Source organism: Penicillium chrysogenum (assembly GCF_028827035.1).
Source record: "Penicillium chrysogenum strain IBT 35668 chromosome Unknown utg000005l_segment0_segment0, whole genome shotgun sequence".
Classification (NCBI taxonomy): domain Eukaryota; kingdom Fungi; phylum Ascomycota; class Eurotiomycetes; order Eurotiales; family Aspergillaceae; genus Penicillium; species Penicillium chrysogenum.
In genome coordinates, this window is record NW_026622753.1 from 2,982,669 (window position 1) to 3,009,278 (window position 26,610).

The 26,610-nt window shown below is 49.4% G+C and overlaps 9 protein-coding genes across 9 annotated transcripts; 5 read left to right on the top strand and 4 right to left on the bottom strand.

Annotated features, from left to right (window-relative positions):
* Positions 1 to 708: 708 nt before the first annotated feature.
* N7489_009521 (uncharacterized protein) lies at positions 709 to 930 on the top strand (the record flags this gene model as incomplete). Its single annotated transcript, XM_056715271.1, has 1 exon — positions 709 to 930. The coding sequence occupies one exon, from the start codon at positions 709 to 711 to the stop codon at positions 928 to 930; it is 222 nt and encodes a 73-aa protein (XP_056562893.1).
* A 1,558-nt stretch (positions 931 to 2,488) lies between these two features.
* N7489_009522 (acyltransferase family protein) lies at positions 2,489 to 4,039 on the bottom strand (the record flags this gene model as incomplete). Its single annotated transcript, XM_056715272.1, has 3 exons — positions 2,489 to 3,192; positions 3,247 to 3,874; positions 3,926 to 4,039. 3 exons carry the CDS (start codon positions 4,037 to 4,039, stop codon positions 2,489 to 2,491), a joined length of 1,446 nt encoding a protein of 481 aa, XP_056562894.1.
* Positions 4,040 to 6,457: 2,418 nt separating this feature from the next.
* N7489_009523 (SGNH/GDSL hydrolase family protein) lies at positions 6,458 to 8,253 on the top strand (the record flags this gene model as incomplete). The annotated part of the gene is made up of 10 exons (XM_056715273.1): positions 6,458 to 6,659; positions 6,735 to 6,741; positions 6,792 to 6,828; positions 6,886 to 6,938; positions 6,989 to 7,113; positions 7,236 to 7,323; positions 7,377 to 7,470; positions 7,525 to 7,584; positions 7,648 to 7,884; positions 7,954 to 8,253. 10 exons carry the CDS (start codon positions 6,458 to 6,460, stop codon positions 8,251 to 8,253), a joined length of 1,203 nt encoding a protein of 400 aa, XP_056562895.1.
* Positions 8,254 to 9,496: 1,243 nt separating this feature from the next.
* Positions 9,497 to 12,097, bottom strand: N7489_009524 (Zn(II)2Cys6 transcription factor; the record flags this gene model as incomplete). The annotated part of the gene is made up of 4 exons (XM_056715274.1): positions 9,497 to 10,888; positions 10,945 to 11,649; positions 11,700 to 11,811; positions 11,931 to 12,097. The coding sequence occupies 4 exons, from the start codon at positions 12,095 to 12,097 to the stop codon at positions 9,497 to 9,499; spliced, it is 2,376 nt and encodes a 791-aa protein (XP_056562896.1).
* A 1,472-nt stretch (positions 12,098 to 13,569) lies between these two features.
* On the top strand, positions 13,570 to 14,445 carry N7489_009525 (TMEM53 family protein; the record flags this gene model as incomplete). Its single annotated transcript, XM_056715275.1, has 1 exon — positions 13,570 to 14,445. The coding sequence occupies one exon, from the start codon at positions 13,570 to 13,572 to the stop codon at positions 14,443 to 14,445; it is 876 nt and encodes a 291-aa protein (XP_056562897.1).
* A 376-nt stretch (positions 14,446 to 14,821) lies between these two features.
* Positions 14,822 to 15,766, bottom strand: N7489_009526 (uncharacterized protein; the record flags this gene model as incomplete). The annotated part of the gene is made up of 3 exons (XM_056715276.1): positions 14,822 to 15,356; positions 15,411 to 15,567; positions 15,637 to 15,766. 3 exons carry the CDS (start codon positions 15,764 to 15,766, stop codon positions 14,822 to 14,824), a joined length of 822 nt encoding a protein of 273 aa, XP_056562898.1.
* Positions 15,767 to 16,817: 1,051 nt separating this feature from the next.
* N7489_009527 (Kelch repeat protein) lies at positions 16,818 to 17,913 on the top strand (the record flags this gene model as incomplete). Its single annotated transcript, XM_056715277.1, has 2 exons — positions 16,818 to 16,983; positions 17,084 to 17,913. The coding sequence occupies 2 exons, from the start codon at positions 16,818 to 16,820 to the stop codon at positions 17,911 to 17,913; spliced, it is 996 nt and encodes a 331-aa protein (XP_056562899.1).
* Positions 17,914 to 18,408: 495 nt separating this feature from the next.
* Positions 18,409 to 22,749, bottom strand: bud4 (uncharacterized protein; the record flags this gene model as incomplete). Its single annotated transcript, XM_056715278.1, has 4 exons — positions 18,409 to 19,032; positions 19,087 to 19,784; positions 19,839 to 22,608; positions 22,660 to 22,749. The coding sequence occupies 4 exons, from the start codon at positions 22,747 to 22,749 to the stop codon at positions 18,409 to 18,411; spliced, it is 4,182 nt and encodes a 1,393-aa protein (XP_056562900.1).
* A 1,826-nt stretch (positions 22,750 to 24,575) lies between these two features.
* On the top strand, positions 24,576 to 26,378 carry mrh4 (ATP-dependent RNA helicase MRH4; the record flags this gene model as incomplete). The annotated part of the gene is made up of 1 exon (XM_056715279.1): positions 24,576 to 26,378. The coding sequence occupies one exon, from the start codon at positions 24,576 to 24,578 to the stop codon at positions 26,376 to 26,378; it is 1,803 nt and encodes a 600-aa protein (XP_056562901.1).
* Positions 26,379 to 26,610: the final 232 nt, after the last annotated feature.

Below are 26,610 nucleotides of genomic sequence, written 5' to 3' on the forward strand. Positions count from 1 at the left end.
TTCAGCGGGAACTCAAATCAAAGCAATTTGAAAACAATTCATATCAACGTCACCATACCACGTGCCCCGACCACAGTCAATACCTGTTTCGAGGGGGTGTTCATCCATATTCGCCGCACACGCTAATATGAAGAAGTTTCAATCAACTCTCAACTCCGATCAAGGTTGTTCTATCTCGCCATACCACAAATTGACGGTTTTGCTGAGCCTACTAGTTACACAGTCTATCTATGCCTGTGGAGAAGGGCCCCCAGTCCTCTTCCTAGCTCTTATCGCCCTTATGGACCTTTGTTTTCGAACGGATAGGCATATGGGTTATGCAGCCATTCATATTCCTCCGTTGCTCTAACCGACCGGATCCCGCTCAACGCCCTTTTACCATATCGTTGCTACCTCTGGAGTCATCAACACGATGACGACTGATACCAGTCGCCCATGGATAACCTCCGTTCGGGAATGCAAAAGATGGCAACGCCACTCTGAGATATACACAGCGATGGAGAAGGTTCGCAAGAGCAGAGCGTCAATTTGCGCGTGTTCGAGCGGTTTTGCTCGGCGACGATCTGGCTGTTGAGTCGGATGATGGGACCGAGTCAATCGAGGTACTCCTACAGAGGTAAGAAGTGCGAAGAAATGCAGCGGACGATGCAACTGGAAAAAAAGAACGCACGCAGCATACGGACAACCCTCAGCCATCATTGACAGGTCATGGAAATGGAGGGAACTGCGACACGCCTCGAGGACGATATTCGGGAACATCGCCAGGATAGCACAGCCGTCTTCCACGGATACAACGCAAAGCTTGGCGCTCCCATACCCTGGTCACACCCATCCTCAACCACGGACCACAGTCCAACGGAGCCCCTGCCTATGCTACGAGCGCCCAACCGAAAGCTGACCGTTGTTCTGGGTCCCACCATTGAGCTTTGAACGATTGGTTCAGGAAGGCAATTTGTCGCTCCGGAGAATGATCAAGAATGGGGGAATCAAGCGCAAAAGCATACTCTGAATAGAGCTTTTGTATTGTATAGTATACTTCTATATTCCATTCTCATCACTACAAGGTACATATATGCACTCAGCGTTATTGTAGAGACGAACACCTCGAGACCATAGTAACAAAAACCCCTAAGCTCCATCGACCCGATGATCATCACCCAAACAGCCAAATAAAACTACCATCTACGTTCCGTTCCGGGTAAACCATACGAAACCCGTTTCAAATAGAACAGCCCACCGAAGTCCTGTAAGGCGAGATGATCATCCAGCCCCATTGAATCCCGACCTCTCCGCCAGGTGAACATGGACGGTTTCTCCCGAGACCGAATCTATAAACCGCAACAAACTTCCTTCTGAAGTAGACACGTTGGATCGGCGCTCATGTCTTAAAACTAAGCTCCGTACTCAGTATTCCGCTCGTATGTCGCACCTACAACATATATGAAGTCCAGCTGGCACCGGAAGTCCTCGGTCCGCTAGCGGAGCAGACTGGGGCAGTCGAAGCGGAGACCAAGAAGCTCAGCTCTCGCGCCCGAGAGTTAATTTTCGAACGAGCTGTGGAACAGGAACCGAACAGGAATAAGAACATGATTCTGTCATAACGGGGTTTCCGTACCGCTATAACCCACATTGTACATTGTACATCGTGTGCGGAAAAGAAATCCACAATAGCTGTCACGGGGGTCAAGACGATTCTCGGATTGGCAGATATGACAGCAAAGGATGCAACACATCGTCCTTCGTTCATGTGCGTTGCAGGCTGAATCAGGTGGGGACTCTAGACACTTGGTATATATTGTACAGTCTCAGAGACGGAAATACCAGTGGAACGTGTCTCTGTGAGCACTCGCTTCTTTGGGGATCTTGGCGCGCGTTGGGCCGCTCGGAATGTCTCGAATTGTGTCGCTTCACGAGGGTGTGGGTCTCTTGGCGACTGTCGATCCAGCCTTATTGAATCTAATAGTATCTTGGGCTTTCGGTCTTTCAGGGGAAAAGGTACGGGTCTTTTTCGGTTTGGGGGAGTAGACGTGGGGGGTTAAAGACTTGGTTACCCCCTTTTAATTTCATGGGGTTAATGGATATTTATGGATATTTAACACGAGTCATGAGTGAGACTAGACTACCTAGGCATCCGGACACGCTGTATCCATATATTACGGCGTACTTCTCATTGTATACAATTCATTCGGGTATTGATTTTATGTATGTACATCCGAAAATATCCAGTCACCGACAGTCCTTGGCTTGTCTCAATTTCGAGAAAGGATAAAAGAGAAAGGGGGAAAAAGAAAAACACCAACCATGATCTGGACAAATATGATAAAAAGGCCAGAAATAAACCAAAATGTGAATCATAGAAAGGCAGAAAATGCAAGATATGAAAAATAATAACAGTGACATATCCATGGATAGACACTTAACAGAAAGCAAAAGCCACCAGGGCATTGCTTCATAAGAAATCATTCATCTTCACGAAAACGCTCCGAAATTAAGCTGTCTGCATAGGAATGCTAGTCATAGGCAGCGGGGGCGGAGCCTGCTCATCCTCCTCGAACATCCACTTCTCCAACTTTTGAGCCATGCGCGCGCAGAACGGATCAACATATCCAGTCCACAACGTAGCACAGAAGTAGACCAGCACAATCCAAGACGGGATACTGATAGCCACGACCCAAGGGGCACGGATGGGGATCCAGTGCGGATGGAGGGGCTCGCCATCCTCGCCGTAGATCGGGTTACCCTTTTCGTCGACGATGTCACCTTCCCAGGGCTGGCCGGTAATTCCGTAAAGCATCCAGCAAAGAACGGTGCGGAGAAGAGTGCCGTGCACGAGGTAGACGGCGAAACTCTGTTTGCCGAGCCAGAGGAGGAGACTACTAGAGAGGAACTCCTTCGTAGAAGGGGAGATGTAGATGGCGAAAATGATGAGGTCGACGCCCAGGGCGGAGTAGCGCTTGCCGACGTTGACTTTCGGAGGGAAGATATAGTGTGAGGCCTGTTCCATGTAGGAAGACCATGTGGCCCATTCGGGGTGTTCTCCGGGGTACGAGCAGATGAAGAGGCCGAGGCAGAGAAGGATGCCGGCTACGATCTTGCGGCCCCAGCTGTGGCGTTCGACGAATTCTTTGAATCCTTTCTCGTAGGAGAGGTCGCTGAGGAACATGCCGTAGATTGCCTGCATTTGGAAGGTTTCTATTTCTTGATTAGTACCAGGGGTGCGAATTTTGGGCCTCGTATAGAACTTACCGGTGTTCTTTGCGGCGTTTTGGTGGAAGTAGAGGTACATGCCGAGGTAGATGGCCACGCGGAATCGGAACTTGCAAAACATTGTTGCGCAGACAAGGATATAAATCAACATAGATGCCTGGAGCAGCGGAAGTAAAGCCCACTGGTGGTCATCATAGGCCATATATCCCGTAGTCCAGACTTCAAGGAAGGTCTTGAATAACCGGACAAACTCCTCCCAGAAAGTAGGCGCCAAATCGACGGCTGCGTACCGGCACCACCAACAGTCGGAGCGGTTAGCGGCAATGAAGGCGCCGCACTGCGCCATGACCCATGAGATGATCAAGGCGATAGTCGCGGGGAAGATGAGACGAGGTGGACGGCGGAAGGCACTCTTGCCAACCGAAGTGAAAGATCCGAGGATATCGCCATTTCGAGACTGTTTGAGCGGCTTAAGGGCACAAACGTAGCCAGTCAAGAAGGCGAATATAGTGACACCTAAACGGCCTTGCCAAGGAATACGGAAGACGGGCCACTGCAGAATTCGGGGAGGTTTGTCAACATCGTCGCGGGGAGCAAAGAGGTCATAATCCCATGCTCGGGCAAGGTGAGTGAGGATAACTAGGAAGGAAGCGATTCCTCGTAGGCCCTATTCATATCGTTAGTAACCGGTCCTTATAAGGCTGAGATACGAACGCACATCAATCCACTTGACGCTTTTCCGCGGATCACCTTTCACCGATGGATCTGCCGACTTCCAGGGGATGTTGTCCAATATGCGGGAGTATAGATGGTTCGGCTGGATATACTCCATGACGAGTAGAAAGAGTGAATGAGAAACCAAACAAGTCCGACAGGAGACTCGGGGGTGTCTAGTGGGTTCGAAATGGAAATCCGAGTGTCACCATAGAGATTGAATGTCAATAAAGCTCAAAAGAAAAGAAAAAAGAAAATATGCCGAAACAAGAACAAGATGAAGCAAGAAAGAGGAAGGGACAGTGGTCTAAAAGATGCGAAACCTCCCCATAGATCAACGAGCGCAAGTGAAAGTTTCGAAAAGAGGCCAAGACAGCAGAACGGGGTATATGTAAGAGAAATCCGAATCAATGCATTTCCCATCTCAAGCGGAAAAGGGTTCGAGGCGAATGAGGACTGGGGATTTACTTGGAGGGTATCGGTATCGCGTGGGCCCTTGGTGGACCCTGGAAAAGTTGTAAGATTACAAGGGCAATACCTGTTGAAATATGGGAAATATGGCGAATATGACGAAAGTCGTGTAAATTATACCGATTTATGCACAAGGAATATCATCCGCTCGTTTACCGTATTCTGTTGCCTTCCAACTATTAAGATGTGGCTGAAAGAGGACGCGTATAAAGACGCCACATGTTATGTATGTGTGTATGTGAGTATTAATAGTTACTCTGTACACCGTCGGGGATGAGCATTGCCCTGCATACTCTACAACATACAAAACAAGTGAAGGGGTTTGTCCCTATCTCCCCTAGATTGAAGCTATCCCGAGGTCAGTATGTAGCTGACGACGCTCACATAGAAATGGTATCCTAACCAATTACATACCCTGTATTTTCCCCATATGAACCCATGGTCTAATGGCCGCCTCAAATTACGCCAGATCTTGGCATTGTTTGCACGAAGTCCCATACTGCACTGTGATTGGACAGATCCATCACAGCGGCAAATCGGGACCAGGGTTTTCTCAATTTTATTTTTTTCCTTAATTTTATACGTTGACGCTATGCCATTTCGAGGTTGCAAGGGGATGGAATTCAAGAGAAGTTAACAGTTAACCCCCTATTTCCGCCGCGTTATACGAAACCGACGCTGGGCATTTGACTCTCTTTGTTGTCTCCGTACGTAGATGTTGGAATACTTCGAGGATGTTGTGGCCCGTCTGTTGTACGGAATATCTTGTACGATGTATATTACACACGTTATCTGACACTCGGACTCCGTGAAGATCGCCTCGGGTACTTCCCGAACCTCACTGTGAACACAGGAATGATCAACAATTGGATCAACAATTGAACCTCTACAAAGAGGCATTCCGTCCCCTTTCGGAATGTAACGGTACGGAGTCGACGGAGGAAGGACGGAGTCGACCTTGATATGAATCGACGAAATTTGAAACATCCATCACAGCTCAATAATATCCTGTCTAGCCAATAACGCGGAGCAAATTCTTGGCACCTCCTAATCGCGGGATTAATTATTCAGTGTGGCTCACTGGCTCACACTATTGGGAAAAATGGGTCCTTCTAGAATTTTAACGGCAAATTTGCCAACTTTAGGATTTGTCTATCTGCCCTATGCTGCATGACAGTTGATCGTCCAAAGGCTTTCCGATTAGCCTCGGTTCCCAATCACATGACATGCGACAAGGAATAGGTTGAATATTCCATTTACTTTACACTTCGTAGGATTTTTAATTTCTATTTCAACTTTATTGGAGCCACAAATAGAACATATACTACGCTTAAGGGGGAGATAGCGAACGTGATGCACGGCAAAAAAAAAAAAATCTAAGCCCTATAGGGATCACCTTCCCTGTCAGCGCGTATGCATGTACCACGGAGTACGGAGTAGGACGGAGTGCTTTGTCTGGCCGAATAGGAGTATCTCGGTCCTTGGCGACCCATTTATTTGGCGAAACCTGGAAGTCTGGGCGATTTTTAGCGCTGGAAGGTTCTTATACGAAAGATCGTTGCCTTGTGGTCACATGTCCAACCTTTGAGGTTCCCCTGTATGACAATATTATCATTTGAGCCGGGGTGTACGTGGCGGCTATCTAAATATAATCCCAACTCGGAGATGGGGATTTCCGTTTCACATACGGAGTATCTACGTATTCGTTCGGGTTTGAGATGCTCTTTTAGCCACCACTACGTTCTGCAATCGGCATTTTCCGCCTGTGGACCAAATACCCACTTTATATCATAATTTAAAAAGATTTAAGGGTCTCGGGAAATTGATTAGATATAGTTCTCCAGGTAATGTAATTAAAATGACAATACATAAGATACTTGGCGAACCCGGATGGTGGCGGGCCAAGATCACGCAATTTGGTTTCAACCCGACACATCCATTTACCCAGGTACTGAATTTACTGGATTTACTGGATTTACCCCTTAGTCAGGAGAATCAGAACAACTGGATGGTTTAGGGGTGGTAACGGGAGAAAAAGAAAGAATACGACTCTATCACTCCCAATATGCGGCTTGGACGTACATTCACGACTTTTCTCTCATGGGCCTTGGTTGCTTCGGCCACCATTCTCGAGAACGGTCAAGTCAGAGAGAACTCATATCCTGGCCAGTTAGAACCGGTGACTCTGGACGATTCATGGAGAGACTACCCCGCGGATGCCCCGGAGATCTCGTACAAAGGTCGATGGGATAGCCAGCACATTTCCTGTATGTTCCCCATCCGGTTCCTCTTCCCCAGACTCTTATTTTTAACCTTAACACTAACCTTGGAACGAACTTCAGGGTGGTCGTATGTATTACTACTCTCTCCTATTCTGTCCCGTTTACTAATAAATCCAGTGCACCGGGCATCAAAGTCGAGTTCTCTGGGGAAAAGGTACATGTCCATTCCGATCAACCTTAAAATTGGGTCCACATGTTAACATCATTCCAGCTTGCCGTCCACTTCGGTGAAAACACCAACACGGGTGTTCTAGTGGCTTACCGGTATGTGTTCATCTTCCTCTACATGTATTCAGTGTTCTAACCCTCGGCAGTATCGGGTCTCTTGACTGGCAATTCTCTAACATCACCGCCTCTTCAACATACCAGTTTGTCGGTCCATGGTCAGAGCTCAAAGATGGTGACGAACCCGTCGACAAGAATGTATTTGAGATGAGAGGTATGCGTTTCATCAAAACCTTGCTGGCAACCTGTATACTAACTGCATTGTAGTGACAAATTGGGGCATTGGATAAGTCTCCCCCTGTCGTTCAACCTGTTCGTCGCTGACCATCCACACAGTCCAAATCGCAGGCGTAGCTGTCGCGAAAGACGCTGTCCTCACCAAGCCCCCAACCTTCGAAAAGAGAGTCGAGATCATCGGCGGCTCGTGAGTCTTCACACCTTCAGCTACTCTCCCCCACGCAACTAACTCTTCCCAAGGCTTGCATCCGGACAATTCGCCACCTACGAGACGATCTCTTCATGGTCCTTCCTCTTCGCCAACGGCTTGGGCAATGTCGAATACGGCATCACAGTCAGTCCGCTCCAGCCTTGATTCCTGAATCCCAGATATGCTAACACAGGATAGGCCTATCCCGGCGTGTGTCTCGCCGATGAACAATGTTACGGCGGCAGCTCTCGCGGCGTGGTATGTCACCAATCCCCCCGCCTCCCCTCCCACCAGGAACCCCGCCATCTAACAAGCCACTAGGGATGGTACTGGCACCGCGCCTCCGACCCCGGCTCTCGCGCACGTGCAATGTACGACCACAGCCCGGAGAAGTGGGACGTGAAAGCAGAGCAACCGGCCGATCTGGTGATCATCCAGATGGGCGGTAACGATCACCGCCATCCCAACGAAATCCCCGGCCGGGACTACTACCATGCCTACGTCGAGTTGGTAGAGGACATCCACTCCAACTGGCCTAATGCGATCATCCTCCTCATGGTATGTCTTGATTCTCTACAACTTTGGCCGTGGATGGCCGTGAATGTACATGCAATCTAACTTTCACAGTCCCAATGGGGAACTTTCTCCAAAGAAGGCAAGAAGTACGTCGGTAGCACTTACTACCAGGAAGAGACTCGACAAGTCAATGAGCACTTCAAGGACCGTGGTTTCGTCTACTATTTCCCCACCGAGGGTCTGCTGCAACATAACGATATCAACCCCAAGAACCATCTTACGGATGTGGGACATATCAAGGTTGCGAGCCACTTGTTGCAGTGGGTTAAGTTGGTTTTGAGGTGGAACCTTGAGCCCACGGGTGAAGTGCAGTCTGGAACTACGTACTGGAACGATCAGCAGGAATACTGATCCTTTCAAATCGGGGCTGGATACTGATTTAGCCTTTGTACATTTATTGGATACATACTTTGTACAGTGTGGATTAACTGAAGGAATACATGTAGAATATACATATGTGCATACCCTTTACGGCCTAGTACATTTTGCATCTTACCTTTCCTACTGGAAGTTGTTCATAGACGAAGCTAAAGTAGCCATAGGAACTGTCCGTGGCCCCTTTGGGCGACGGCCCTACTATTATTTATTTTTGCCCGCCTCACATTTCTTTTCTTTTGGCTGTCACACTCCAACCTGTCAGAAAAGCTTTCATTCCCTTAACACGTATCAAAATTTCCTTTTTTTGGGAAAGTACAGCCAAATCCAAAGCCATGAGTCCAGCGTACAAAAAGATGTTTGAAGCTCGTCAGACATTCAAGCCAGTGAGACGATACGGGCAGCCGGACGGCAATTCTGATATATTCTGGGGTATTATATATAATAACGACTTCATATTCGAAAGGGACATATGCGCAGACCTTATAATCGCCGGATATAAATTCCGCCAAACACTCCAACAAAAGGGAACCCTCGAGAGAAAAATCCGAGTACTGGAAAAGCTCCCGGAGAACGACGAGGACGAGGAACGCCTCCAATTATGTTATGAAGAGCTAGAAACCGTCAAACGAAACCACAGCCAGAATGAGCAAAAGATGTTCGCCGATGAATCGATGATCCCGCCAGGGCCCTTGAAACGGGACTACGACGCCATGAGACAAGATCCAGCCTGGTATCTTCGGAAAGAGTTAATCGAGGACTGCTTCGGCAGAGGCGGTTGCTGCGCGCGTGGTTGTGACTGCTGCAGGAATCGTGCATCCGCTTCTTATAAGAGGGGGTCGGACATTGTACAACGGATTGTGGGTGCTGTGCAAGTGAGAGGGGGTTTGAATATACTGCTGGAGAGAAGCAGGAGACCGTAGAGCAGCTCGATAAGATGCTTCGATCGCGTAATCCGTCGTATATTGTTAAGATGGCGGAGGCATATTTTGCTAAACCGCTGGAACAAAAGGTACTGGAACAAGTACAGAAGAAAAAGTTGCAGAAGAAAAAGGTATGGTGGAAGCAGCTGCTTTAAATCAGGATGGTAATGGGATGCTTGTATATCCTTTGCCTCCAATGTCTTTAGTTCTGAAATTATTGTTTTGCCGTCTAGCTGGAATACCAAAGACATGTCAAATGTTTGACATAAATTGGAATTGAATTACCCTATAACCCCTCAGAATGTATTCCTTTCGCCGCTCGGGTTTGCCTCTCCGTCCAGGGAAGGGAAGAAATAACGAAGGAACTCTTCGCTAATAGGGTCATAAGGGAAATATGCATCAGTGTGATCTTGGGAACTTGGCGTCGCTAAAAATCCAAACGCTAAAGAACCCGTGAGGTCCGGGTTGTTATTGGAATGGTCCATGGCATGACTTTCATGGGGAAGAACTGATGATTGGCCTTGGCCGTTGTAAGGTAAGACCTGCCCACCACCAGCTGTTCCATTGTGCTGCCCAGGCGGTACAGCACCGCCATTATCGCCAAACTGGTCGCCGCGCTGCCTCTTTGGAGGGGGTGGTATGTCACTGTCGTCGTACCCCATGCTAGACACCAGTCGGCGAACTGCATTTTCACAAAGTTGCCATGCCCGATGCGACGCGATGCAATTAATGGACATCGTGTGAAGCCATCGGACAGATTTCTTCGCCGACTCAACCAAATCACTTTCTCGGTCTGGCGCATGCACACAGTGAAATGACAGTTCCAGTATGATAACTGTTGCTGCCTTCATGATATAGTGTAGGAAACACCACCATGGACAAAACCGATATATATGGCGCATGCTGGGCTTGTTGGGCAACAAATCGAGCATGTGCATGGCGGACTCCAGTGTCATCACAGCCATGTCGTGACTGAATCCCCGCTGCTCAACACTCTTCCGTCCTCTGTCGGCCCGACTGTGTCGGCAGAGAGACGGCCGACCAAGCATGATTCGGGTATTATAATAGTGGAATGCCAAGTTCGTCTTCGCCCAGTAGGATTGTTGATTTTCGTCTTTCACAGAAGCGAAATCCAGCCCGGGAGGAAGAGACGATACCCATGCGTCGACGGTTGTCCTCAGTCGGCTGGTCCTGCTCTTGATATCTTCCCATGATATCGTCGCACTCTCTGGTGAGTAGACGTGGTCTAGAATTTCTTGGTTCACAACTGCGAGATCACAGTAGTATAGGAAGTAAAGACTGGGATTGACTGGCAGACTTTGAAGCCACGAGCGCGCAGCCGGTGTATCTTCACTCGGCTGCAGGTCGGGATGGCGAATGTACGGGCTAGTCATGGCCATGTCCACGCGTTTGGCTCTTTCATCCAGGTCCCCGAGAAGCATTGTAGCTGTTGGCTCTGGCAAATGATCCTCGTCGAAAGGAAGGGGTAGTTGGGTGGTATACATATTGGTCGAAATGGAGGTTGCACGACCAGTCATCGAGCCTAGCGTGTGTTCGACGGTGTAGAGACACCACCAGATTCGGCAGCCTATCTCCTTCGACACGCCTAGCATTTTGTGGCAACTGCTCTTCAGATTAATGCCAAGGGGGTGGCGGATCGAATTGCTAAAGCTGAGATTTTCCACGCCCTACATTTGTCAGATTCATTCCGTAAGGGAAAGGGTCAATGGACTCACCTATTAACCTGGTTTGTAGATAGCATGTGAAATGCAATCAATCCCTCTATTTGTACTTGTTGAAGATCAGGATGTTCAAACAAACTGTCGCCGCCCATACTTAGCATTCTGGCTCGTGTTAAGTAGAAGAGATGGTCTTTGATATCCCCCCGCTGTGTCCCATCACTGTTATACAAATATTCTGCCGCAATGGCGAATATCATGTTCAATATCGCCAGCCATTTATCACCCGGATAAGATCTATCGTCGAAGAAGTCCCTATATTGGGTGGAAAACAGAGTGCTGTTGAGGATAGGGAAATGCGGGTGAACAGCGCGCAGGTAAGTCTCAAACAGATGATCTGCCACCTGTCGAGGAGGAACCCAGTACATTTGCACCGGTCCTGGTGCATCAACGCCAATATCATCAATATGATAGTTGACGGCGGATGGAGCAACCTTGTCATTGGTATGATCTTCCGACGCAGCCTTTGGTGATTGACCGCGACTGCGCTGCTCTGTCTCTTCCTGCACACGGCCCATCCACGTTATTTCTGAACTCTTGCCCATATACCCAGTCGCCCGGGAGCTTTCTGTTAAATTGAGGTCTTCCTCGACTCGGTCCACCGCTTCTAGGGACCCAACGGAAGAAGGTGAAGGGGATCGCTTGGACCCATTCCGATCGTGAGACACATCGGGCGTTGAATTAGACCCATCGTCTGAATCGGCGTTATACTAGTAATGGAATTAGTCAGGGGCAAGTTTCGATATGATGGACTCCTCACCTTCTGGAGTAAGTCTTTAATACGCTTCGCAGATTGCCCGTCGACTAGATTCCCTATGTCTTTCAACATAGACTCGTAGTCCTGCACCTGTTGGTGAAAGCTTTCGATCTGCCTGGTAGTGGGTTTAGCGCATGCCCCAATTTCTTTCGTGTAGAAGCGGTATGGGTATATTGGTGATTGAGATAGATGAGCTGTTCCGGTTGTTCTTACCTCGTCGTTCTCTCACGCGACTTTAGCGGATAGACGCATGAACTATTCGTTTCTTCACATTGTCTGCAAGTTGGGGTCTTGCCGTTGCATTTAATTTTTCGTTGACGACATGTTTCGCACGCTCGTGAGACTCGTTTGTTGGACGGCGGCGCGACGATGAAACGTTGCCGGGGGATTGCGACTTTCATGGCCAAAGCTTTCCCCCTATATTAATAGGTAGACAAAAACCTGAGGGTATCTATTACTTTCATCAAGGTCTCCCGAGGTCTGTTGATCTGTTGAGTTGGCAAATCAAAAAATGATGTCATGTCGCCTGGATCGACACAGCTTTCTATGACATCACGAGTTGATCTATCACCTTATCACCTTATTTACTAACAAACAATATTTTAACCTCAAATAACATGGAGGATAACTGAGACGAAAATAGAGATTCATTCCTGTAAATTTTGGACACCCATGAGCCTACACAGCATTGTCCAGGTTCGGAAATCATAAGCCCCAGGCATTTCAAACTCAGCAAAGCACTTTAGACAATAGTTCTAGTTCGTCTGAACTCTCAATACCTACTGAAATAATCAACTCAATACTGTCACGCAACTTTCTTATCATCTGCCATTGTCACCGAAGTCGGATACTGCCCGCCCTTCTTGCTAGCCGGCAGCATATTAGCCACTATCGGCGCGGGCTTCGTCTACACCTTCGATCTGGCGTCCGGTCTGGGCCCTAACCATGGCGACTGTTCTATGGATGTCTAAATGTATTCCAGATACCAACAATCAATTTACTAACTCATTTCTAGTCTTCCAATTCATATCGGCCGCTTACGGTGTCGGTTCCACAGATTCGATCTTGAACAACCTACTTCTGAAAAAATATCCCCAAATATACGAAGGGTATCCATCCCGAGATAATCTCTGCCGGTTCAAGTGGGCTTGAAGAAGTCTTCTCAGGCTCGGGGCTTCTTGGTGCGCGACGCTCCTACCGACAACTGTGTCCCAATGGCTTAGTCGGTTTATAGGGGCTTGCTGTTCTAGAATTCCATGCAGTGGAGTCTCTAAGCTTTTGAGTTTCGGGAGATTTATGCACTTCGGCTTTGGTGGAGACAAGAGTTATACATAGATCTGGCATGTAAGTAGATTGTAAGATAAAAGAGATTAGGTAGGAGTCACTGCTCTTATAGTTTTGATAATTCTCAATTCGATTCTAATAAGGTAAGGTGTCTCTACCATCTAAATAATTCAAGACCGAATTAGATCTTTCCTATTATTTTCCATTATTTTATCCATCTTATGCCTCAGGCATAAATCATATGAATTCGCCCAATTAGGCAATTGCCGAGGTATCCAAGTATTTCATCGCCAAGTCCTTTATCTTCTTCCCAACGACTCCACATGCCATGAAAAGATTGGTGCTGGAGATCAAAGAATCCCAACCGTTGTTGTTCGACCAATGCTATATCTCCTGTAGCGGGATAATTTCCACATCGGGTGGCCACTGAAGGAGATTTTCTTTTCTCAATTTTTTTAAGAAGGCCAGCATATAACAAGACAGAGCCAGCAAAAAGACTTCAACCGGCCGCACCTTTAAAATAAGGCTAAATCAAGGCTATCCAGACCCTTGCACAAAGGCCAATTATTCCCCAGCCCACACTCCCACAATGGCTCCACAACCCATTCCATTCCCGGGCTTCACCCCGATATCAGATCGTGTATACCTTCGCAACGGCCACGAGAAGAGCAAGCCCGCCCCAGCCGACGAACCAACAACAATCATCATCTCCGGCTGGGGCGACGGCATGCCGAAACACGTCACCAAGTATTCCGACGGCTATCATGAACTGTACCCATCCGCGCGGATCATCGTCATCCTATCGCGTACCTTCCAAGCCACGAACCAACCCGAGGAAGCCCGAATCCAAGCCATGATGCCAGTCGTCGACACCGTCTTCCCAACGCCAACCGGCAGCGGAAACGAAAAGGAGCGCGTCCTTGTACATGCCATGTCGAATACAGGCGCCATTTTCACCGCATCAACCGTTATCGCGTACCAGCGTCGCCACGGCACAGACAAGCCATTCCCGCACCAGCTCCTGGTGCTGGATTCCACGCCGGGAAGTCTGGACTTCAGGTCTCAGGCTACGCGGTGGTCGCGGGCCATGGCAGTCGGCACAGCCAAGTTCTTCCCTTGGCCGTTTGTTATCACGCATGGTCTGTGGTATGCTTTCCTCTGGGCGAATTACCTGTGGCAGGTTCTGCGCGGGGCCGTTTCGTCAGGTGTGTGGGCGGACCGGATCATCAATGATAAGGCCTGTGTTGCGACGGATTCGAGTAGGGTTTACCTTTACTCTAAGGAAGATGAGATTATTGGGTATAAGGATTTGGAGGAGAATGTTGCCCATGCTAAGACTTTGGGCTACTCGGTTGATCTTGAGATGTTTGAGGGCTCCTCGCATGTGGGACATATGAGACTTCATCCCGAACAGTATTGGAATAAGATTTCCAGTTCTTGGAAGCAGGCCATCGCGGAGAAATAACTGCTGTGGGGATTGGATATATTGTATTCTGTGTATTTGTATTTATAGATTAGACCATGTTTAATAATTATATAGAACCAGTTCATTGATAATTGCATTTATATCACTCACCAGTTTCAAGAACAAGGATAGTCTCCAAGTTAGCCAAGCCCCGAGTCCGGGGATCGTGATATGTCAATCGAACCCTGCGTGGGGGACGGACGTGCAATCGGCTATATTGGTACGCAACTAAACTCCATTTACAAAAGGAACTAGGAAAGTATTCATAAGTAGCGATTCATAAAATCCACAAGTCAATAACTCAGCAATATCAATCTGGTCCAAAGCAATGCAAAATGAATATACAACAACCCGTCAGCTCCACTCTTGATGCAACCTAATCACGGTCATCAGGATGGAAAACCAACGCTCGCACTTCAATACTCTCTCTTCCGGCTTCATTCTCAGTTTCCGGGTTAACAAAAGCAGTATGCGGCACGCGCCGAGCTCTCCCATCAACCTTCGAATCAAAACATTTGATAAGCGTCACCAGATCCGGAGTCTGTCCATAGCGGTAATACCACTTGATATTCGGATCGGGCTTAACACCGTATGTCTCGCCCTCCCGGTCCGGGTATATAAGACCGATGGGCACAAGGTCGCTATCCGGAACCGAGTGCGCATCCGCCACAGCCAATGGATCTTTCAGAATCGTCTTGATCGGACGCCAGACGTTGATGATCTGGTATCGGCCCTTGAGAAGCTCGGCTGCTTCGTCTGGCAGATGGTGGGAGACTCTGTTCTTGGAGGCAGTGTAGGATTGATCGATGTGCACGCGCTGTACGGGTCCGCGCAGGCGGACACCGACGGATCCGTCGGTTGGGGCTCGGCGGATTGTGTGGTCGAAGATGAAGATGCGGGAGGCACCGGTGCTGCGCAGGTCAATGTTAGTTTTATTCGAAGATATGGGTTTCGGGGTTGCGTACGCGTCTTTGAGTAGCTGTTCTGTTTCTGCGTAGTATTCCCTCTTGATCTTCTCGTCGTCTAGGAAGTCTTTCTCTTGGCTTTCGTGGTAGTACAGCTGGAATCCATGGGTGTCGAGCTTGTAGTCCAGCTCGTGGCCGCTGATACCGTGGATGGTGGCTGCGAGAGGGACCGCAGGTCGATCCTATGTTTCTGGTTTGTTGGTATATGTTGGTGCTGGGGGGGAACCATCTTCGTTCTCTTTGAAGAAGTTGAGTGTGGTCTGGACATGGTGAGGCTTTTCGGAGGCTGGGACTCCGGGCTTTTCTGAGAGCAGATAGCCATGAGAAGCGGGAAGTTGAACAGCTGCGGAAGCCATAGTGAGATATCTGTGTTCTTAGGGTGATTCCCAGATGATGACTAGAATTAGCGAACATCAACGGTTCTTTATATAGCAGAGCTGGTGTTGCGGGGTGAGTTCCATTTGTCAGAATACAGCACGCAATATTTGTATGACATGGAGAAATGCTGATAAATGCATGGTTTCATCCAACGTTGGAATACAAGAGTCAAGCCTACTGTTTAAGTACATGTGATGGCAGCGCATTATTAATGGACGATGTCGTGCATATGCCATTTATAATCTTTCCCCGGAAAATCATTCGATCCAGATGACGCAACATCATATCGAATATACGAAAAAGCAGATGTCTCTCCTATATTGGAATCCGTGCTTTTCTTTGTACCATTGTGTTTCTCTATAGGTAGCCAGTAGCCATATATGTAGGATGTGGATGTGATATGAAACCCATCTAGTCCAAATTGGTTCTTTACACTCATTGGAATTTCCATATTGACTTGAATGCTTTAAGGTATAGATGATTCCAAAGAAAACCCTGGAGGTAGGACTTGTCATCATTCGCCAAAAGTACTAACGTCTGATTGTGTACATATGTAGACGGCAGTTGGTTATTCCCCGAATCATGTCAACCTAGATAGGAACAGCAGCTTAGACGAGACTATATATAACCTTAATATCAACTAGTATATTCAAAAGAAAGAAAAGAAAAAGGAGGGGAAGATGGGCCCGACCGGGACGGGGACCTCGCGCAGTATTGCTTTGGGTGAACCCTAAGCGAATCTCATACTGAAGAATATTGTTATCATATTGTTAGTGAATGCACTTATTGTGTGTGCACCCGGACACAATACCTACCTAGGTAGGTATATAACTATGTCCTCTGTACTCCGAATGTCATCGAGATAAACTTCGCCCCCAAGGTCCCCCTCAACAAAGTCAAACGGCTGCCCCTCGGCAGTCGGCCATCCGCATGAGATCACATCAGAATTAAACCTATATAAGGGACCCTCGCCTAGGAAGAATTCTAAACCTGCGATTCAATCTATACAAAGAATCCCACTCCATCACCATGGCAGCCATTCAAGCAAAATGGACCAAAGTCGTCGAGGCCGAGATCCTACAGCGATCATCCCAGATCGTCTCCGCCATTGACAAACAGATCTACATCTTTGGCGGGGAGTTGCGGCCACGAGAACCCAGAGATAATGACGTCCACCTTGTCTCACTTGGAACCCGTGAGTGCCCCATGTGCTTATAAACAATATCAACCCTATCGGAGAGGAACAAAGCCCTCGAAAACCGATTCCAGCGCATAACCACTAACCAATTCCATAGCCGCAACCCTATCCGCCAAACCCTCAACCGACCAATCCCCCTCACTACGAGTAGGAACGGCATCAGCAACCCTGAATGGCAAAATCTACCTATTCTCCGGACGCGGCGGCACAGCCATGGCACCGATAGAAGAAAGCGGCGCGATGTGGGAATTCGACCCCAGCGCCGAGAAATGGTCCCTCCTAGCACCACAGACAAACCCGACGGTCCCCGCAGCGCGCAGCTACCACTGCACAGCCAGCGACGGCAAAGACACCGTGTTCATCCACGCAGGATGTCCAGAGAACGGCCGTCTATCGGATCTGTGGGGGTTCAGCGTATCGCAGAAGACATGGACGGAACTTGCGCCCGCGCCGGATCCACCGCGCGGTGGCACGTCTATTGCCTTTGCTGGGGACAGACTGTATCGGATGAATGGATTTGATGGGAAGCACGAGCAGGGTGGGAGAGTCGATGTCTATGAGCCTGGGGCTAATGTGTGGAGCTCGCACGAGTTTGTTGCGGATGGTGTCGCTGGGCCGTCGCCGCGGAGTGTGGCGGCTTTGCTTCCTGTCGTTGTTTCTGGTCGGGTTCATTTGGTTACCATGTTCGGTGAGCGGGATCCTAGTTCCCTGGGACATCAAGGCGCGGGTAAGATGCTGGGTGATGTGTGGGCGTTTGATGTTGAGACCAAGTTGTGGACCAAGGTTGAGGCTCAGGGGGATGAGAGTCCTGCTCCACGGGGTTGGTTTGATGCGGATGTGCTCGATGCTGGCAGTGTTGTGGTGCACGGTGGACTGGGAGAATCAAATGATCGGCTGGGTGACCTTTGGACTCTACAGTTTTTCTAGTCTTTTAAAGAAGTCCGACAGTCTTAAACGTCAACGAAAGGAAATTTTTGGAAGATCCATAGACTGAAAGAAGAGAAAGCAAGGAGAAGTTTATGTATCATGAAACGTACAGCGAAAAGCATGGAAAACTCAAAAGGAAATCATTTGTGCTATGGGGTCTTGAATCGTACAGTTGCCATATCTGCCTCGGCCATTCCGCAACAACTCATGAGAATAATTTGACAGAGAAAAAGAAAAAAGTCAAGTACCGTACACCAATACCAGGGAAAGTCCAAAGAAAGCGAACAAGAAAAAAAGAAACAAGGCAAGTGACTGTCATCGCAAAACGAAAGCAAAAAAGAAAAAAGAAAAGAAGGAAGAAACCAGAATTGACATGCAACAGAAGACCTCCGAGAGACAAATAAAAAGAGTAGTTATTGTGACAACTGATATCATGCACAGAAGAAATGAAGGATGATCTATGCGTTAGTACTCTACTCAGGTCCCAAGTATTGCTTAGAACATGAGAGAGCGCGTTTTCTGTCGACGCGCTTCGACACTACCGATCTCGGGTTGAGAGTGGGTGTGTTTGTGGCGAGGACGCGGGGATTGAGGCGCCGGCGCCCCAGATCCTGCAGAAGATGGAGGTCCCATCATGGCACTGTTTCGGCTCCGGACAGGAGATTGGGGTGGGGCAGGTGTGGGAATCCCACTGGTCGGACGACGAGGAGCAGTCTCATTGCTGGTTTTCATGCTGCGCTCGCGCTTGAGTACAAGATCAGCCCAGGGCTTAAGTGCACCATTGCCGGAGCTAGCGCCCTTCCCAACGGCTTCAGACATGACTCGAAGCCAGCCCTCCTTATCTGCGGGGCTATCCGCATAGAAGTCAATCACTTCACCATTGCCAAAGCGGATGCGGAATCCTTCCTCAACAAACATGTAGCCATCTTCTTCCTCGGCAAATGCAGATTTGCGGCGGGAACCGCCCTTTGTGCTGGTCTCCTTCTGAAGTAGAGAGGATCTGTCGTCAATGAGTTTAGAGGCCTTGGCTAGGTTGATTGTAGCGCGAGGTTGGCGCGTTGTTTCGTGGAAGGCCGTTAACTTGGATCCCTGGAGCTTGAAGAAGCGACGGCGCCAGTACTGTTGTGATTGATTAGTTTAAAATCGGCAATGAAAGACTTCATAAGCACTTACTGGACAGTCTCCACCCTGTTGGGAAAGGAACCCTTCCCAGGAGCGAGATGCAACACTTTCTGCATCACGCATTTCGCGAATGCAGGCATTCATGCTCTTCGGCATGTCTTCGTCCTTGCTACCCTTCGGCTTAGGCACGAAGAGCAGCTGCACTTCCAATTTTCCAATCTTGTATGGTGGTCGACGCTGTGTATTGATGCTAGTCGCGCTCTTCTTGCTCTTGATGCTGCTCATTTGTTCCTCGACTGCCCATTCGTTAAAGCAAGCAACATCAACAACGTGGGGACGGCCAAAGGCCTGCTCCTCGTGGTCGCTCAAGGCTACATATGCGCGGCCAAAGCTACCGTCACGCGCAACCAAGTTTCGAAGCCGTTCGTATACAGGAGCATTAACGTCCTTGGTCTTCTGTTGCTGCGACTGCATTTGCTGCTTAATGTCAAGTTCCTTGCGGCGGCGTGGGGATGCGAACACACGGCTGAGGGCCGAGGCCTTTTGGCGTGATGGTGATGCTGCGGGCTCTTGGGTTTGGAACTTGCTCTCGTCAATCTTCATTTGCAAGGTCAACTGGAATTCAAGGTCATTCTGGACAATGAGCTCAAACTCCTGTCCAATGGGAGCAGACTTGCCCATCTCCAACCAGGAGGTGGTAACACAGTGCAGTCCGTTATCCAAAGTCAGTGCAAAGTACGACCGTTCGCCTAGAAATCGATTAGTAACAGTGAATTCAATTCGGTCTTATAAAAGGGTCTTACCGCGTGGGAGAGGAAGGTCGCAATACTTAAGGCCTACAACCTTCACAAACAAACGTCCTCGCTCTTCTCCATCTTCGAAGGATTCGGAGATAGCGGGCTCATTCTCTCCAATGGTCGAGGGGGCTTCCTGGACATTGCTGGGCTGTCCAGGGAGAGGTGGGACTCCACCCGCACCAGGGACAGGCTTTTTCTTCGGAACACCGTTGCCAGGCTTAATACTTGGGCGTCGCGGTGAGCCGTTCCAAGGGACAGTGGTCCAAGTCTGTTGACTAGGCTTGCGTGGAGAAGAGCCCGCAGAACGTGTACCGCGCGGGTCCTGGGCAGTGCGCTCGGGAGAAGGCAGAGCCTCTTCATCTTCGTTACGGCTGCTGGCAATGATCACTTTGGTGTTCTGTCTCATGAGATATCCTCTCTGTTTGGGGGTAGGGGAGTCAGCGGGATGTGCACTATTTCCTGGGGTGGCGCAATCGTTGGGTGCTATTGCCTGGGACGGCGGTACAGAACCGGGGCTTTGGGAAAGGGCAAGGTGAAACGCAACCTTTTGGGATTCAATGACACGGTCAAACTCCTTGTCGAGTCCAAAGCCGAGGCTTTCTTCCTGAATACTGAAGGGAATGTCGAGTTTCAAACAACTGCTTTGTCGCTGGGCAAGATCCGTGGGAAGGCCCAACTTTGGTGGCGAGTCAGTCTGCTTGTGTTCACGGTCCGAAGAGTTCGAGTCATTGGAGATCTGCTTGGTCAATGAAGGGACGGGAGGAGCGTGTTGGCCACTGATCTGACGGCGGGTAGCGGCCATGGACTGCATATCCGCAGGGGTCAGTGAGGGTCGTGTCTTAAGACCAGCACCAGGGGCTCGAATGGTTGCGACGGGCTCAGGAACAGACTCGTCGGATGAGCTCTCATCATGCGCTAGCTCCGGCTCCTCTTCCTCCTCTACTTCTCCCTCTTCTTCTTTATTGTCGTCTTCTTCGTGGTCGTCCTCAATGGGATGGCGAATGACAGAGTCTGGAGTAGAAGGTTCGGAAGCTTGGTCTTGCGGCATCTCAGGGGTGAGAGGCCGTGCGAGAGACTGGCGGATAGACGCCATATCGAACGACTGGTTTTGAGGGGCATTCGGCTCTTTGCATGCCTTAGCATCTTCGTTTAGCGGTGCAGACTTTTGGGCGTCGGCCTGGCTTTCAGCGTTAGGGGTAGTCTCTCCAGACCCCTCTTTGTGACCGTCATATCCAGCGTGTTTGCGCTCGGCGGCTTCGGCAGCAGAACGTAGCGAGTAATTGCTGTCCTCGTCATATTTGGCCCGTTGGTCACGGGACGACAGGCTGTTGTCTGACCTGTTCTGATAATAATCCGTGATAGAGTACAGGTCTTCATCGTTCTCTTCCTGTTTAATGATTACACTGGAGCTGTCATCATCATCGGTTTCCATGGATGGAATGGGAACATCAGGGTCATAATGGTCGTAACGGTTGGGGCTGGAAGCAATTTGAGAAGAGTCGTCGAAGCTGTCATCCTCGTAGCTGTCACCCTTGCGAATACCTCGCAAAATTGAGTCGCGAGAAATACGAGGCGGAGAAAAGAAGTTCTCCTTGGCCTCATCATCTTTGTGGGTATCGTCTTTTGATGTAAGGCTTTCATCTGCTCTAGGAAGCTCCAAGGGTTCCTCGATATTCTTGGCGTGGTCATCATATTTCTCATAATCATCATCTCTTTCCTGGAGCATCATGAGACGGAGTCTTTCCTCTATGGACCCAGCGCCGGGGATATCAGACTTGGTATATGAAGCAGGAGCCGGAGGTGAAGGAAGCACACGCTGGCCCGCGCTACCGAGCTCAAAGGCAGCAGCGAGCTTACCAGCCGAGGATGGACGCGCACCAGAGGTGCGGTTGACCGATGGCAAAGGCGGTAGGGGACGTCGCTCGCCATTTGAGTCCAGCGATTCAACGCGTGTGTGCTGAGAAGACCCTCCTTCACGTGAGATAGGTCGGCCCTCGGTGCTGTCTTCCTCAACGTCTTCGACGAAGGGATCACCATCACTGTTTGTGCTTGGGCTCATAAAGCGCCAGTCTTCGGGCAACACAACAGGGGTCTTCTCGATATCTTCCAGCGAGGCGTCAAAGCTATCATCACGCTCAATGGATGACTCGGCCTCAAAACTAAGATCCCCCTCTTCGTCGGACTCATAGCTGTTCTCTCGAGACTCCGATGCGACTGAGGAAAGATCCGGTGTTGTCATTTCATATTCATTGACTTGAGGAGGGGCGTGGTCAAATGTGACACTCTTTGCATGTCGATGCCCGGCACTGCCATACTCGGACCAAATATCATTCTGAGGGTCAAATCCTTTGCCGTACCGGCTACCTTTAGATAGCGAGGACTTGCTTGGCGATGCTTGGTCTTTGCTCGGGGATGACGGGCGAGAAATCTGAGTGGTATCTTCGTCGAACTGCGACTTCGCAACATTCATTTGGCTGTCCCGTTGTGGAGACCTCTCTGAGACCAAAGGTCGGTGAGGGAAAACTACCGAAGCCGGGTCATACTCTTGACCACCTTCGAGGAACATGCTGTGATTTTTGACCTTCGACACGCGTTTCAAATTCTCGAGTGACGGGCGCTTCGTGGGGAAATAACACCCCTCTGGATCATAAGGTGCTTTATTCTCGGCTCCCTTGGGAAACGGCGACGGGGAGTCGCGACCTTTCCAAAAGAGGCGCGGGGAGTTATTGTTATTCAGAGACGAGACATCGTATGCAGGCGATTCGCCATGCGGCATCTGCTAGTCTTGTTAGCATATTTTACCACCAACCTATCATGTTGACAGTACCTTTGTGACTTGGTTCCAGCTAGGCGAATTACGCCTCTGGGCCATGGGGCTCACTTCGGAGAGTGGTCGCTGACCAGATCCGTTACCCATACTGACGTTGATTTTGCTAGTAACTCAATACACGAATTGTGCAATCGTAATAGAAGGCCAAGACAGGATGTCTATGGTGTGTCAGTATTGTTCGTCAACTCCTGGTCGGCGAGTGGGTTCACGACTGATTAAAAGGGCATAAGGCAAAATCGCCCAGGAATCAGGTACCGTACCTTTCTTAATAAGGAGGAGTCGCGTGGGAAATAGTTGGCAGTGAGGCCTGATGCATTTGCTGCAAAGGCGTAAAAGTCGTGTCGATCGTGGCAGGAATGCTGCGGCAAAGGGCGAAGGCACCAAAACAAACCCGAGTTGGGTGTCTGGGTGATAAACCAAGGCCGAAAAAAAGGGGGAAGGGATAACGAAGGGATACGAACGCCAACTCTCAAGAAAAGCTAGCAGGGAAGAGCAACAGAGACAAAGAAAGAGGTTGTGAAGAAGAGTAGTAGAAACAACGAAACTTGATATGTCTCTCCCATGGATTCAAGTGGATTGTTACCCCAAGCAAGAGTCTGTTGTTGCGGGAGTTGTCATGGCAACGGCTGGCTTCGAGTGTTTCAGCATCCCGTGACATTGCGTCAGTTGGCTAAGATCGACGCTAGCCTACAAGTGGAATAGCTTCGTGGATCACTTTCGGTATTAACATGCGCTAAATATAGCAGTACTGCTATGTAGGCTGTGAAAGCTCGAATCTTACTATCTGAGATTTTTACAGAGTCCAATTCTCATTTCAAGTCCACTCCAGACAAACTCTGGGCGCAGCTAGGTTTCATAAGGTGGTCTTTGTTCCCTACCTCGCATCGACCAGACCATTGTGTCTTCAATGTCTCTAGTAGCCCTGCTCAAGTCGGATATATGAGCTCACCCAGACGCTGTAAATATTAGAGCCCTGGAGACAACAGGTTGACAGAAAAAGGAGATGAGGCGTCACATAGCCTAGTGGAAAAGCGGAAAAAAAGGGATCTCGTGAAGGGACTGATCTGACCACGATCGGTTTCCTAATTAGGAAATAGGCCCTATATGTAAGAAGTAAAAGGCCTCCCACCTGCCAATCCGCGTCAATTAGCTTAGCAGCTGGGGGTCCAAAGTCTACAGACAGAAGCTGAGTATGTCCCCCTTGCCCCAGCGCCCAGCTGGCGGGCATATTCTTAAGGTGACATAGGTTTATGGAGGATAGTGCCCTGCACGCTGCTAAGTTAATTGGGTTCCCCCCTCGGAGGGGGTGTGGCGGCCCCAGGTCCTGACGGGCCGGGATTCGCGGATTGGCAGGTACCACTTCTTTTTTACATGGCAAATTGTGAGGTGAGTATTTGGTTCCTATATTCCGTGAGGAATTTGGATTGATCCCAGACACATACATGTACCTAAGTAGTCGTCTATAGAAAGGAGTTACATCCTTGTCCCATAAAGCCACAGATGGAGAATTATGATAAAGTACCTTTTATATGTAGCCTTAACTCTTGAAAGAAGTATTCCCAAAGATCGATTCCAAGAAAGGCGCAATATGACCACCGACTCTGTTATGTTACCGCCTGAGGCAGCCAATACTACCTGAGTCAGCAGTATAGTCACCTGATCATGTGCCAGAAGTTTATGATCTGCGCTAGTCCGAGAAAGGAATGGCGTCTATAATCGCGGAAAAAAACATCTGAACCCTGTTCTGGCCTCTTCTCTTTGATTACTTCGTGTTTCACACTTCGCGCATCTTATCGATTTGATTAGGTAGAATGCCTCTACCAATTCGCTCTTCGATATGTTTTCTATGTCAAACCAAGGCGACCCTGATCGCCCCATCGATTCTTCCGACGTCATGGCAGACCACACGAGGCATGGCCACCGTTCGATTGCGCCGCAAGGCTGCTCGAATGGCGCTGTCGCCTACTGTTTCCAAGCCATCTCTTCCATCTCCTAACAAGCCACGACGGGAACGGCCCGGTCCCTTTGCCTCGATGAACCAGACTCAGGCACGGATTCGAGACACACCACGCACAAGATCACAGGCGGCCCTCAAGCGTTCAGGGGAGGAGGGCAAGACGGAGAAGAAGGAAAGCCCATTGTACAAAGCGTTGAAGATGCAAACAACTTTGACACCTGTGCCTTATGGTCGACGTTCGGCTATCAAAGCTCGACTTGCCGACATTACCAGCTTCGACCACTTCCCTCTCCTTCCCGCAGTTCGACAGTCAATCTTCGCTCAGGCTTTGGCTGGTCTCACTGATGTTACCCCCACGCCCATTCAAAGACTCGCGATCCCCGAACTCTTGCTGGATGAATCCAAGAAGAAGAAGAAAGTGAAGAAGGCGAACGAAGATGAAGAAGAATACGATTTTGACCAGTACCTTCTGGCAGCCGAGACGGGCTCGGGAAAGACCCTCGCGTACTTGCTTCCAATCGTCGATGCTGTCAAGCGTGCCGAAGTCATTGATATGCAGGAGGAGAAAGCTCTTGAAGAACAAAAGGCAAGAGAGCGAGAGGAGAGAATGAAGAACAAGGCATTCGATCTGGAGCCTGAGGAGCCGCCAATGACAAACGCCGCTCGTCCTCGGGCCATCATTCTCGTTCCTACTTCCGAATTAGTATCCCAGGTTGGATCCCAGCTCAAGGAGTTGGCCCACACCGTCAAGTACCGCTCGGGCGAAATCTCATCAACTTTCACTCCCCGCCGGATCAAGAACACCCTCTTCCACCCCGCCGGCATCGATATCCTAGTTTCAACTCCTCACCTTTTGGGCTCTGTTGCGAGGACGAACCCCAATATCCTCAGCCGAGTCACTCATCTTGTACTTGATGAGGCCGATTCCCTAATGGACCGATCATTCATCCCAACAACGTCCGAAATCATTGCCAAGGTTGCTCCGTCACTCAAGAAATTGATCCTCTGCTCCGCCACCATCCCCCGCAGTCTCGACAACCAGCTGCGCAAGCGCTTCCCTGATATGCAGCGCCTAACTACTCCGAACCTGCACGCCATTCCCCGTCGCGTGCAGCTAGGCGTCGTGGACATTGAAAAGGAGCCGTACCGCGGAAACAGAAACCTTGCCTGTGCTGATGTCATCTGGTCAATCGGCAAGGCCGGAGATAGACACGAGCACACCGAGACATGGGGGCCGCTCAATGCGTACATGGAGCCGAAAGTCAAGAAGATCATCGTGTTCGTCAACGAACGCGAGGAAGCCGACGAGATCGCGCGTTTCCTGCAATCCAAGGGCATCGATGCCGTCTCGCTATCCCGTGACACCGATTCCCGCAAGCAACAAGAGACCCTCTCGCAGTTCACAGAGGTTAAGCTCCCACCGACTGCGGAGGAGATCATGATTAATAAGAAGAAAAACCGTGCCGCCGGCAGCATTCCCTTTGAATTCCCTGAGCGCCGAGAGCCTATTCGCCGCCTTCCCGACACCAAGGTTCTTGTCACTACAGATATCGCCTCCCGTGGTATTGATACCCTGGCAGTGAAGACAGTGGTTCTTTATCACGTGCCACACACTACCATCGACTTCATCCACAGACTGGGTCGTCTCGGTCGTATGGGCAAGCGTGGTCGTGGTGTTGTCTTGGTGGGCAAGAAGGACCGTAAAGACGTCGTCCGTGAGGTTCGCGAGGGCATGTTCCGTGGCCAGGCTCTGATCTAGATCTAGATCCAGATCCAGATGCAGATCTGGATCCACGCATACATGCATTTACCATTGTATAAATCCTGTAACATGTAACATACATGGCGTTGGTTTGAGGTTTTGATTTTTTGGGAACTGGAAAACGACTATACATACCCATTGTCGCTGCGATAGTCATTGGATCTTTGGGAGTAACTATGTACAATATGCAATCATATATAACGAACTAATTTTCTTGTATAACGACGTC